Genomic DNA, 12,794 nt, shown 5'->3' on the forward strand with positions numbered 1-12,794 from the left:
ACAGTACTCATATATCTTTGATATTTTTATCAAAATCATCGATCCAATATTGATTTTTTTTAAATTATACATACTAGCATACTAGTTATAAAGGTTACTACGAATCTGGAGATTAATTTCTCTATCAGTGTGTGACTTTTACGTTTGTACGTTTGTGTGTGGTGAATCCTGGTAAGATGGCGGGGCCGGAGCGGATAGAACTGTTTATCGATGAAAACTCGGTGGAAATCGGCGCGCTAAAGGCGATGAAGACCGTCAGACCGAGCTGGAAGGCTGATGAGATCAAGTTCAAGGTGTGTGCATAATTTCAATTGCAAAGAGTCCGTGATTTTGGAGAAAATGTGCATTGTTATCTGACAGATCGATCCCGAGTCCCACACGTGACGTGGGCTGAATCCAGGCTACACCTGAGGTGGGCTGGGCTGTATATACAAGAGCTGTTTGTACTGTAAAAAGATCGCGACGGGTTATGTTTGACTTTTTTTTAGACCACCATGAACACTCTATTTCTCTCCCTACCATGAAATTTATTAAAACAAATAAATACTGTTAGTGTGACATGAAATTCCCGCAAACATTTCCACTTTTACAGTACATTAGATCGGGTGTTACCCTTTCTTTTATCATGGCCAAAACTGGAGACATTTATACATTTAAGGCCACAGCAAACCTAATCCCTTTTGTGATGAAAGCAGCTTCGTTGGCAAATTCCCACGCCTGATTCTCCTGTCTCATTGTATGGTTCTTGCTTGCAGAAAAATGCTAACGTTAAATGAAACCTATTTTTTCACACAATAAAATTATAATATCTGCAGGCATTATCCTACCTGAATCTCATTTCCACCCTTGAAAACAATACCTATATTATATTTGGAAAGGATGGATTAAAGGGGAATGTTGCCAATATTTATGCAATAGAACTTTGGCTGCAGCTTGATACGTTGCTAGGATTTAAACCCACTATCCACACCCATAGCAATAGTGGTGGACAAAAAACTAAAGCTAATATATTGCCTCACACAATTAGGAATTGAGAAAGTTGCAAAAGTCTATCTTGAGCTTGGCTCAGATCTCTTTCATTTATACTGAGATTTGGAAATCAGGATTCACCAGGGCACGGGCCAATTTGCAAATCTTGCCTGGGTATGAACTGTCCGAATCTGGCTCTGAGGCTCAAGGGGGGATTAATCCCCCTCGTAACCCGTTCATACCAGGATTCAGAATTTCAGAAATTGGGATCAGTCCTGTTCCCTGGGTGAATCCTGATTTGTGAATCCCGGTATGAATGGGGATTAAGGGGGTCTGATGTGTTTGTGTGTGCCAGCCCAGCTGCAGGATAGGGTGGGTATAGTAGGCTCACTAGGCTGTATTGATTTTTCTGCTGTTTGTCCTTTTTAACCCCCAGTGCAGACAGGAGAAAATTATGTAATTTCCAACCACTAAACAACCTTAACTGTCTGAAGAAATGTTGACAGGCAAATCATAGGTATGTAAATAAGCTTAAGCATGTAATACATAATGATCTGCCATTCAGCAATTCTTCGGACAGTAAATTGCTTGACGCTAAAACAGATCTTGCTGGTGAAAAGTAGTCCAACGTCTAACAAAACACTACATATAAGACAAGGACAGCAATCCCTTGGAATGACATTATCTATAACTGCTCAGTACTTTGCACGTTCATATTACCCATTCACTGCTTAAATTGACAGACTGGAGAATATGATTTCACAATTATCAGTTTCTGATGAGCAATATAGTAAATCAGTGATGACATGCAAATGTGCAATCAACACAGCAGGGATCTAATGTACATACAGGTGGTTGTTAATGATGAAATTCTGTACAAAGGTCCTAGTACTAGTAGAATGTGACTTGGCCAAAGTATTATTCTACCAAGGCAGTTAAAAACCTCCTTGATTCAACCAACCAAGGATACCAGTCATCCAGCATCTGTGGTTAATTTAGGACAAGGCCATGGTCAGGCAGTCGGAGCATGATGGAAAATTCCATTGCCTGGGGTGCTGTCATCTGACACTAATTATGAGTGAAAGATGCAGGGGAGGTCATGGCCTTGCACCTGTGTTCTTGTCTGTGCCTTGCAAGAGACAAGATTCCAAAGATTGCTGTAAATAGATTTTTAATACAGCATGAAAAAAATTAAGAGCTCACATTATAAAGTTTGACTTTGCTGTTGAAACAATAGGTCAGCAACCCAATGGAAATACTAGCACCTTGCATGTGTGATATTGAACCAACAGTGAAGGCATGTAAGTAAAAGCTGGACACTAAAGATACAGCAAATAATATATGTCCAGATCTAGTCTAGAGTAGATGGAGTTGTTTTATGATATAAAACAACTCCATTTACTCTAGATCAATTATAACGTTACACAAAATGTTGAATGTATATATGGTGGTATTAGAAGAAAATTGAAAACAGCCTGGCAATGTAGTTGATGTTGTCTTGTTGTTTAGGTGTTCACTGATGGCATCACTAACAAACTGGTGGGATGTTACCTGGAGGAGAATAAGAAGGACATGGTGTTGGTCAGGGTGTACGGCAACAAGACAGAACTGCTGGTGGACAGGGTGGCAGAGATAGAGAACATGCAGGTCTGTATAACAAATAAAACAACAGGAGCAATTTGGTATAGGAAACAGTGGCAGTAACTGGCCTTCATTTTCATTAGCATTGTTATAGGCAAAGCCGTAGATATTAGTCTTGATATTTAGTACTGCTCCAGAACGTGCCATATATTGTACCTGTTACAGTTGTTGTGCAATAAACTTTGACTTTTAATTATACTATTGTTCACAGATGTTGAGCACTTATTATTCTCTTATTAAACTAGTTAAACTTCTAACAAGTTTGCAAACGAACATTGCATAGATACTAATTTTTTATCACAGAGCACTGTTTAGAAAATAATTTTTATTTAAACCTCTCATATTATGTTTTGGACTCCAAAACACAAAATGAGAGGTTTGAATACAAATTATTTTCTAAACAGTGCTAAATCCTGGGCTGTTTCTAATTGTGTTGACCTCATGACAGATTCTCCATGCCAATGGCTGTGCCCCAGAGCTGTTTGGTGTGTTCACCAATGGTCTGTGTTATGGCTATGTACATGGGGTTGTGCTGGACACACAGCTTATCAGGGACCCTAAAGTGTTCAGGTATGGTAAGACAATTCCGATGTAGCCATCTACATGTACATGTCTCCATAATATAGTAGAGAGCTATCCCTGAACAAAACATGCCAGCTTTACAGAAACATGGCAGTTGCATACACATTAGTATAACAGTTAAGAGCTTCTTATGTGCCAGTTGTCAATGACAACTGGCACAGAAGAAGCTCTTAACTGTTATACTAATGAATGACTCATTCATGAAGATGTGGATATTAAACCTTTTTGCTCTTTGCCTCTGCTGTAACTGTATGCAACATGACAAGGTTGTGCCAAATATTCCAAATATTTAACATAATTCCCCCTAGTGGAAGTCACAATTGGTACTTCAGCTATGTGAGGATGCTATTTATCTCATGACCGTGCCCACTTTATCATTGTAACCCCCCAACAAATCAGTAATATTCCAGCAGACACCTCAGCCTTTATAGACTGTGCATGAACATGAACTACAGTTGCACGGCTACCCCTGGCCCCACCATATACAAACACCTTCGTGTCATTACTAATCTCATTGACTTGACTAATCTGCTAGCTGCCAGCATGTCAGTTTATTACCTACTTTTCCCTCCCCCCTTATTAGCCCTATGAATGCTGGCAGTCTGCCCAAGTGCTCACTTGGTATTCTGATATCATCACTCAGGGCAATTCCCCTCCCTGGGGGCATCCAGGGGTGATTTGTCAACATTCAGGGTCTGGTGTCTGTCAGGCAATGTCAGGGCTGAAATAAAGGAATACATTGGATGCTGTTACATCTCGCTCGTTCTCATTTGAATGTACAAATTGCTGTCGCCAGCCTTTGCGACTTGATATGAGCCAAATTAAGGGCACCATCGATGCTTTCTTCACTTTCCCACAACACATATCATGTTTCACGAAAAATGCACCTCAAAATTACTTATGGATTTTAACTTCGAAAAAGTTATGGCAATTGGTGGCCTAAAGAGTCATAAAAAACGGCTGTCGCCTGCGGAGACATGCAAAATTTAAAAAGCAGCCGAGAATGTAACAATTCAGTTCAGAGAATGACCGGTTAACTGGTGAATCCAGCTACTAAGGCCCTCCGGCAAATCACGTCAGATCGGTCCTGTCACTGTTCTTGTACGTTGTGCAAGGCGGTTTATGCCTGTCGCCCAAAACGGTAAGTTCTGTTACCGTTTAAAGTAAGACATTCCTAACATTAAGATATGCCAAATATAAGGTGCCAACCTGTCGTTTTTATGACGACTTAAAGCTTTTGTGGCTTTTAAAAGGAACAAAAAAGAAGTGTTTGCTATCAGTTGAGGACCACCTCCTCGAACAAATGACAGTACAGTAATGAATGTAATCTCCGTTACCATTGTTTGATGCTCTCTATGTTGTTAACAAGGCCTGGTGTAGGAACGCTGCCCGTTTTCTTAATGCCCGTACATACGTCCTTTTAATAATAAAAGATGGAACGCAAAAACGGAAATCCCTTTGAAGGAAAAGCCAAAGTTTTACCATAGTAAGCTCCGTTACCGGTAACGGAGATTACACCTGTTGCGGAAAATACATAACCTGGCGCAGAACTTTTTGTAGTTGTGCATTATAACGCAAAAGCGTTTGAACTAGAATAGAAATGTATAGATTCAACTGAGAGAAACCCCCTGTATGGTTATTATATTCCAATTTTCTACTCTTCCTTCCAGATTTTGTTTTCAAAGTTGAATTCTTTTTAAACCTCAAGACAGTAAGTAATCTACAGCCTTTGATATGTTTGAAGAAAAAAAGAAATCAGAAGTCGATCAATTAACTTACAACTTGGCGACTTACGTCTGGTGAACACGCCTTTTGGCGACAGTATGTAATCTCCGTTACCGTTTTTCCGCGATTCCCCCTCCGTTCCAAATGCTTTACTGCTTCTAAGCAGTATTAGTTCGCAACATTGAATATCTTATAGATGTTGTAAGAGTTAAATTATTCGGATCAACGGAGGATCGAACGTTTTGCAAGAACTATAAGATTCCGTCTCTGTTAGATATCTCAAACAAGTCGAAATGCAAAGACAAATCCAGACAATATTAATCCTGAATGAAACAGTTATACAGCAATCGTCAGCACGGCACTAACTATTTGACAGACGTTTTACCAGAGATACTGACTCCTCAACTATAGGTTTTGAAGGCGATGTCACGACATGAAAGCTTCAAAATTGAAGTATCTAATTACTGATGTTCAACATTTTTTTCCGCCAAAATTTTGGCTAAACTCCGAGGACATGTAATCAAAGCTTAGAAATTTTCGGCAACTTCCCGTGATAAATTAGCTGTAATATTTTGGGGATCATAAAAGGAGATGTTCAGCTAAAAAATGAGGTAGGTTTGCTTGGAAAATGGGATGATCAATATTTCGACCCTAAGAATAGCTATTTTGCACATTTCATTGAGAACGAGCGATCTGTGATAGAAAATTTTACAAAATCTTTACATTTTGCAGGAAAATAGTGATCATTTAGTGTTTGTAGCAATTCTTTAAATCCATTTTTTGTATTCATAAAGTCTCAAGGCCATGTTGATTTGATTATATGGATGACATCCGTGTGCGCATCAATTTTTGTGCGTTTCCCCCCCCAAAAAAAGGTTTTCGACCATACTGTAAATCGTACAAAGCAGCTGCAAAATTATGAAATATATATGCTGTACATTGAAAAAAATATTGGAAAACGATACTAATCTTATAGAATGCCAAAATCAATTCCAAAGTCAAAGAAAACAGATATGAAGAAATGAGAATGAAGAATCTATTATAAACTATACCATACTCTGTGTATTTAGTCATTTGTTTAACCTTCCGGACCACATAGATTTCCTAATGAAGGCAACTTTTTGTAGCCAAACTTTTTTTTTTGCACGCTAGCATCAGTTTTTGAGTTCCCAGAGGATGTCATCCTTATACTAATCAAATCTGCATGGCCTAATGGTGGACAACAATTATAACCATTCCCTCATCTTGAGGGTGTGTAAAATATCAATATCAAATAGAAAATAAATTATCCCGGTGGTGAATCATAACATTCCAACCTGTGCTCCTCTCGTCAGGTTGAATGGGCTAGAGATGGCCAGAATGCACCACATCCAGCCAGCCAATGGGAAGATCCCAGAGCCAAGCCTCTTCATCAAACTGTCCAAATACTTCACTCTTATTCCAGACAGTTTCCCTGACGCTGAGAAAAACCAAAGGTGAGAGGTTGGATTATATTTTACCCCTCTCACACACAGTTTCTCCAAAAAGGGTTACCAAAGGTTATGACTATGGGAAAGGCATATGATGTCTTGGCAAATTATATCATAATCCAGTTTGTAATATTTTCATGCTGCACACAGATGTGTAAGACGTTTTCTAGCCCCTAAGCTGTGAATACATTTATTTCTGCAGGCCCCTGCATTTCATTGTAGTAGGGGAAAGGAGGTTTTTGCAATTTTTTAAGTTTGGTGGTGAAAACAATTTTGTAGTACAGTGGCCAAGCCAAGATGTACAGTAGTGGTATAATGGCAACGAGTTATAATTGTGTGTAGGGGGCTTCATTGCAAAAAATAAAAACCATGTGAAAATTTCCAAATTACCGGCAACAGTTTCTGACACACCAATCCAACCCCAGGTACCAGAAGGAGGTCCCCAGCACAGCCCAACTGCAGCAGGAGATGGAGAGTCTCAAGGGGGCGCTGCTTCCACTCAACTCACCTGTCGTCTTCTGTCACAACGACCTGCTGTGTAAAAACATCGTGTACACAGAGGCCGAAGGTCAGCAAGTCTGTCATTCTCTCTGACTGTAATATGTACAGATAAAATTTTGTATAGAAGTTATGTTTTAATACACAGACCTCATACAAAAAAGCACACAGTGTCTTTGGGAGATAATAGAGAGCAGCTTTTTTTTCTGTGTACAGACAAGGTGACCTTCATAGACTACGAGTATGCCAGCTACAACTTCCAGGCCTACGACATTGCCAACCACTTTGATGAATTTGCAGGTTTGTACAGTAGAGCTCCTAATGATTCAAGCTGATTACTTTTGCAAGATTGATCCAGCATCTTCTTCTTCATTTCTTTCTTTGTATCAAAAGTCAGTATTGTCATTTTGCATATGATCAAGAAGTTGTGAAATTATATAATGTGAACTGGAACAAATTAGCACTAGAATGACATTAGGCATGTTTTAATTGTTTACAAAGGAGACTTATTTGTGGATTTTTGCAAATGCAATGTTGAAAACGAGAAATCAGAATCTAAAGTAGACTTCCCCCTATGCAGGTGTAGATGAGGTTGACTACAGCCTGTACCCAGACAGAGAGTTCCAGCTGATATGGCTCAGGAGTTACCTACAGTACTTCCATGCAGATCGGCCACAGCCTGTCACAGACAGGGAGGTGGAGATATTGTATGTCCAGGTCAACAAGTTTGCCTTGGTGAGTTCATGTAAATGAAGAGGGTCCTCTCATAGGGGGTTCCAAGTAATATATCATTTTGCAAATAAAGATCGTGTTGTAGATATTTGTAAGTCCAAAACCATGCAACTAATGCCTCCAAATTTCACTGCTGGCACTAAAATGCCAAATAAAATAACATTGCATGCAAACTCTTAAAGGCAGGCTAAACTTAATTTCGTAAAGTATACTGCAGTATGTTAAATATACCACTAAGACCAGTTCTGACTTGTAGTCGGAGGAATGGCGTTTGAAGCAATTCCTATGGTGCAGGTGTGGCCGACTTGGAATCTGACGTCACAAAGGTCAAAGGTCTTTGGACATCGCCAGTATTACATCACCACACCGCGAATTTCAAATATTGTAAAAACGCTAATCTATGATGGACTCATGTAAAAGAAGTCAGAACTGGTCTAAGTGGTATATTTAACATACTGCAGTATGCTTTACGAAATTAAGTTTAGTCTGCCTTTAAGACCTCGTCTTGTGTGCAAACACTTCATAGCATTGTCTTCCTTCCTTATGTCTTCATGTCATTATGATCAACATGATACATCAGACTGCCCAAGGGGAAATGAAGTTGCATCATTATATTGTTCAGAAAGTTAAAAGCACTGCCACAGTTTCAACACAGGACAACAGACAGCAGCTTGTTTAGTCAATGTACTTCTAAATCTATGCACTTCTGACCTGAATACATGTATAGTGGTATAGGCTTGAGATACATGTACAAAAGTCAAAGTAGGCACACATAGTTACTGAGGCTTGTTTGTTCCCTGCAGGCTTCTCATTTCTTCTGGGGACTGTGGGCACTCATCCAAGCAAGGTTCTCTGCCATTGACTTCGACTTCCTGGAGTAAGGAGACTTGTTTGATTCTCTAAGTCAACTAGATAATCTTACTTACTTGAGACATACTCAATCCTAGATTTGTACATTTAGTATTATGTTTGATACCATGATGGTACTATTGACAAGGCTAAACTGACATTTTATCTCACATTTGGAACATCAGGATCATGAGAGACCCAGAATGTTGCATAGTTTATATTTATTATTTCATTTCTTTCTGAAGGTATGCTGACTACTTTTTCAACTTGTGCATCCATTATATGTTACCCCACAGCTATGGCATCTTACGGTTTAACGAGTACCTCAAGAGGAAGGACGAGTTCTTGGCACTGCAACTTCCAGAGTGAATGTCGATCGGCAACTGGAACAAAATGTCCTCCAGCCACACTGTACATACACGTTCTCTTTTGTGCAATGTAGTACTTAGTACTATTTGGCTGTTCCGCAATGGGTTGTACACTTTGAATTTTCCTCAGTCATCATTGATCATTAATTGACAAATAAATATAAATGACAATATAGTTGATGACTGAAAGACAATAAAATATAGAAGTCAAGAATATTGTTCCTGTTTTAGGCCATTTTATCAACAGATTCAAGTTGACAGTTCCCTTTATACTAGTTTGTAGGCAAGGAATTTCTGAGTTTTACTACGGCAGTGCCTCTGCTACGCAGGTAACATTTATGTTTTACCCACATTGGATTTGTTTGTAGGTTGGGTAACATTTGAATTCTAAAGAAGACTGCAGTAGGATAGTCAAAATATCATTGCTTTAGAACAAAGTTTTAGCACTGTACAATGTTAATAATAACCAACTCAGATGAACTTTCATGCTAATAATTTAAATAAATGAAACTAAAAAAGCAATGAACATAGCTTACAATGCTGTAACAGTTGGGAGATTGGGAGTGGTATTGCTGAGTTGGCACAGACAGACTTGCCTAAACTGTCAGTATAGATTGATCACTGAGTGTACTACAACTATTTCAAGCACCTGAAGATTTTAGTGGTAGCTCTATGCTGTCTTGGGAAGTTCGCACTTCTCATGGCGATCATGTTTTTACTGTCAGTGACAGTGTAAATCTGGCTAAGTAAACTTCAGTATCAGGGTTTTTGCCTCAAACAATCTATTGACACGTACTGTATATCATCATATATGGTTTATGCTTTGTTTAAGACAGAAAGCGATTACTTAGCTTGCTTTGTGAATAAAATGTGTTCTGTATACATGTACATGTATGAGGTGTAACATTTTCTATGTTATTTGTTAATATTTTAGGGTCACTCTCTGTGAGGCCAGCATCTGAACTCTGTAAATCTGTATATGGTGTTTTTATGAAGGCAGAGTGAACAGGAAACTTGTGTATGGCAGCTTCCCCCCTGAAGTACATGTATCTCACAAATACATTACTGTTTATCCTAAAACCATGTTGTATTATATAGCAAAGTTAATCACTGCTAAGTAATAAGAAATAGCACTGTGAAGTTATGAATAAACAACAAACACCAGTGTTTCATGCTTTGATAATTTCTTTACTGTCTGTTTGGTACTCAATTCATGTTGGACTGACACAAAATACTTGGGACACCATTTTGTATTATACTGGCATAACTGTTAATGCAGCTTTCTCCTTATTCATAGAGAAATCATGCAGTCTTTGCAGTCAGTTATTGTTGTGTCAGATCTTAGAGAAGCTGGGCATGTTTATCTAGTTTAGTCTAGAAGCAGACAGGGATAATGTGTTAAGAGGTCTTTCACCTAAAAACCAAAAATGGTCACAAATGTGTTAGCTCCATGGACTGATCCATTTAATTTCATAGGGAGAAAAGAGTAGGCCGTTAAACTTTACTGATGCCCCTCCTTTCCACCACACAAATCTTCCCATTACTGACATCCCTCTTGCCAGTTTCAAGGTCTAATCCTGAAGCGTCTATTTCAGCGATTGATGAAAAGATTCACTTCAAACTGATGCTCAACAGAAGAAACCAGGTTGATGGAGGCATATTCCTTGTGATGACACTGTTACGAAAGGAGAACCTTGCTGTGTACGCACAGTCATTGGTGCTGGGCATGTAGGACATGGACATGATATATCTTGAAGTGACTATTGCACTGTAGGAAAATACAGGGTTATCCTTCTCATGCAAGAGTCCTGCTGTAGTTGCACCTATTTGTACACCAAACTTAGTTCTTGATGGCAGCTCGAAGCTTAGCTGACCTTGCTCTTGGGTTCTCCATCACTTCAGCCCAGTGGGGTCTCATCACCTTACCAGTCAGTATCGTCCACTCCTTCCGGGGCCCCTGCATTTCTACCTCTGGAAGCCCCTCCTCCTTTAGAAGTTCCCCCTCCCGCTTCCTATGATGAATACTCATCCCACCGTGCTGCCTCATGTTCACACCTTGGAAGTATCGTTTTGCAACACGATCTTCCAGTGAATGGAATGTTATCACAATGGCCCGCCCGCCGGGTTTTAAAAAGTATCTTGCAGCCTGCAGCCCTTGGTATAGTTCATTCAGCTCATCATTCACAAAGATTCTCAGGGCTTGGAAAGTTTTCGTGGCCGGGTGAACTGCTCGGTTCAGTTTGTCATAAGCAAAGAAAACACCAGGAGGGGCAAGTGCAGAAGCCACAATCCCAGCAAGCTGTTTAGTTGTTGTGATTGGTCTCTTGTGTCGAGTGTCCACGATAGCAGAGGCAATCTTCCGTGCATGTCTCTCCTCGCCATATGTCTTGATGATGCCATACAGGTCATCTTCACCAAGGGAGTTCACCACATCTGCTGCTGTGGGCTGCTTGTTTCCAAATCTGTAACAGCAGTTTGTGAAAATAGTAAGTACACATTTAAAGATACAAATGTAATTCAGTCTCTCAGCTTGACAAGATTCTGAGATAATTTGTGTGACATCCATCACTATTCTTCAGAATCACTAGAATGGACTGGCAGAACAAGAACATGTATAGTTCTCTTGAATCGTATTAGTAAACATATTGCTAAAACTGAAAATCTGTCACAGTAATCTATATGTCACCAAAAGACACAGGACAAGAAGAACTGTTTACACCAGTTACCATCCATCTAATTCATCTAGTACTGACTTCTGAGTGTTAATTCCTTCAAGAATCAAAAAAAGCCTGGAAAACAAAGGAAGCTGCCATCACTTCTCCTAAATGACACAGTAATGTTACACATGTCCAGACCAGTCTCCTCACCTCTCCCCATCCATCCGCATGTCCAGCGGCCCGTCCTGGCTCAGGGAGAACCCTCGCCCGCCCTGGTCAAACTGCATGGAGGAGGCGCCCACGTCAAACAGGAAGCCGTCCACGGTGTTCTCCTGCACGTTCTGGGAGCTCAGCAGGTACAGCAGCTCACTGAAGCGCCCCAGCACCGGGCGGATGGATTTCCTTTGGGGGTGAAGAAATGACCTTGATATCATAATTCAGGAAGGAGGATTAGCCTTCTTGACAGTCTTCATCACAGGAACTGGTTGCCATGTTCTATACTGAGTATACAGTCTACTGATCAATGTTTCAAACTCAAGATTTTAGTTGTAGTAACGAGTACAAATCAATTACCTTGAATGAAAGAGGGAACCATGTAACACAACACATGACCTGAAACAATTAAAACACATGACATGTACTGACCCATACTGTTTGGCCATGTTCTGTGCCATGCTGTGTGCAGCGGGGTCCCTGTCCATCGCATACACCACAGTGTCAGGCTGTGCTGCCAGGATGGCCTTCGTGTGGCCTCCAGCACCAAATGTCACGTCCACATACACCTATCAATGTATAGGAAAGAAATGATTATGTTATGTATTCGTTTATGTCTTATTATGGTGAAAGAAACATGCTAAACTGCCTAAACCCATCTTGTTCTTGTCAACTGCATGTCATAAAATGAATCCATATACTTCGAACTTGGGCAAACATGGCTTATCTCTAAGCCACCATACCGGCAGTCTAACACGACTTACCTGTCCCGGCTGAGGGTCCAAACAGTCCAACACCTCTCGGACCATCACAGGAGTGTGGGGCATTCCCGACCCATCGCCCCCCTCCCCCATCCACGTGTGGTAACTGTCGTCTGCCAAAACTTTCGAGTCGCCAAGGTGTTCGGCAGCAGAACCGACGTTCCGCTTTCCACACACTGCGGCTGATAGTCTTCTAAGAAGACGAAGTCCGTTGGACTCAACTGTAAACATTTTCTGATATGAAAATGCACAGTGTCCTCCCCAAAGTCATCACAATCACGACCGTGACCTTCGAACTCTCTGTCCTTACTGAGCGGAAGTAAACTTTCA

At 40.3% G+C, this 12,794-nt stretch overlaps 2 protein-coding genes across 2 annotated transcripts; one reads left to right on the plus strand and one right to left on the minus strand.

Annotated features, from left to right (window-relative positions):
- The first annotated feature begins 142 nt into the window (after nucleotides 1–142).
- On the plus strand, nucleotides 143–10,000 carry LOC136430267 (ethanolamine kinase 1-like). The gene is made up of 9 exons (XM_066420719.1): nucleotides 143–293; nucleotides 2,479–2,616; nucleotides 3,059–3,180; nucleotides 6,252–6,392; nucleotides 6,812–6,954; nucleotides 7,101–7,184; nucleotides 7,465–7,619; nucleotides 8,420–8,493; nucleotides 8,762–10,000. Exons 1-9 carry the CDS (start codon nucleotides 177–179, stop codon nucleotides 8,832–8,834), a joined length of 1,047 nt encoding a protein of 348 aa, XP_066276816.1. The 5' UTR covers nucleotides 143–176; the 3' UTR covers nucleotides 8,835–10,000.
- LOC136430266 (12S rRNA N4-methylcytidine (m4C) methyltransferase-like) lies at nucleotides 9,996–12,792 on the minus strand. Its single transcript, XM_066420718.1, has 4 exons — nucleotides 12,468–12,792; nucleotides 12,136–12,272; nucleotides 11,701–11,892; nucleotides 9,996–11,295 (listed from the first exon to the last, which is right to left on the minus strand). The coding sequence occupies exons 1-4, from the start codon at nucleotides 12,693–12,695 to the stop codon at nucleotides 10,674–10,676; spliced, it is 1,179 nt and encodes a 392-aa protein (XP_066276815.1). The 5' UTR covers nucleotides 12,696–12,792; the 3' UTR covers nucleotides 9,996–10,673.
- Between the last annotated feature and the right edge of the window lie 2 nt (nucleotides 12,793–12,794).

Source organism: Branchiostoma lanceolatum, chromosome 3 (assembly GCF_035083965.1).
Source record: "Branchiostoma lanceolatum isolate klBraLanc5 chromosome 3, klBraLanc5.hap2, whole genome shotgun sequence".
Taxonomy (NCBI): Eukaryota; Metazoa; Chordata; class Leptocardii; order Amphioxiformes; family Branchiostomatidae; genus Branchiostoma; species Branchiostoma lanceolatum.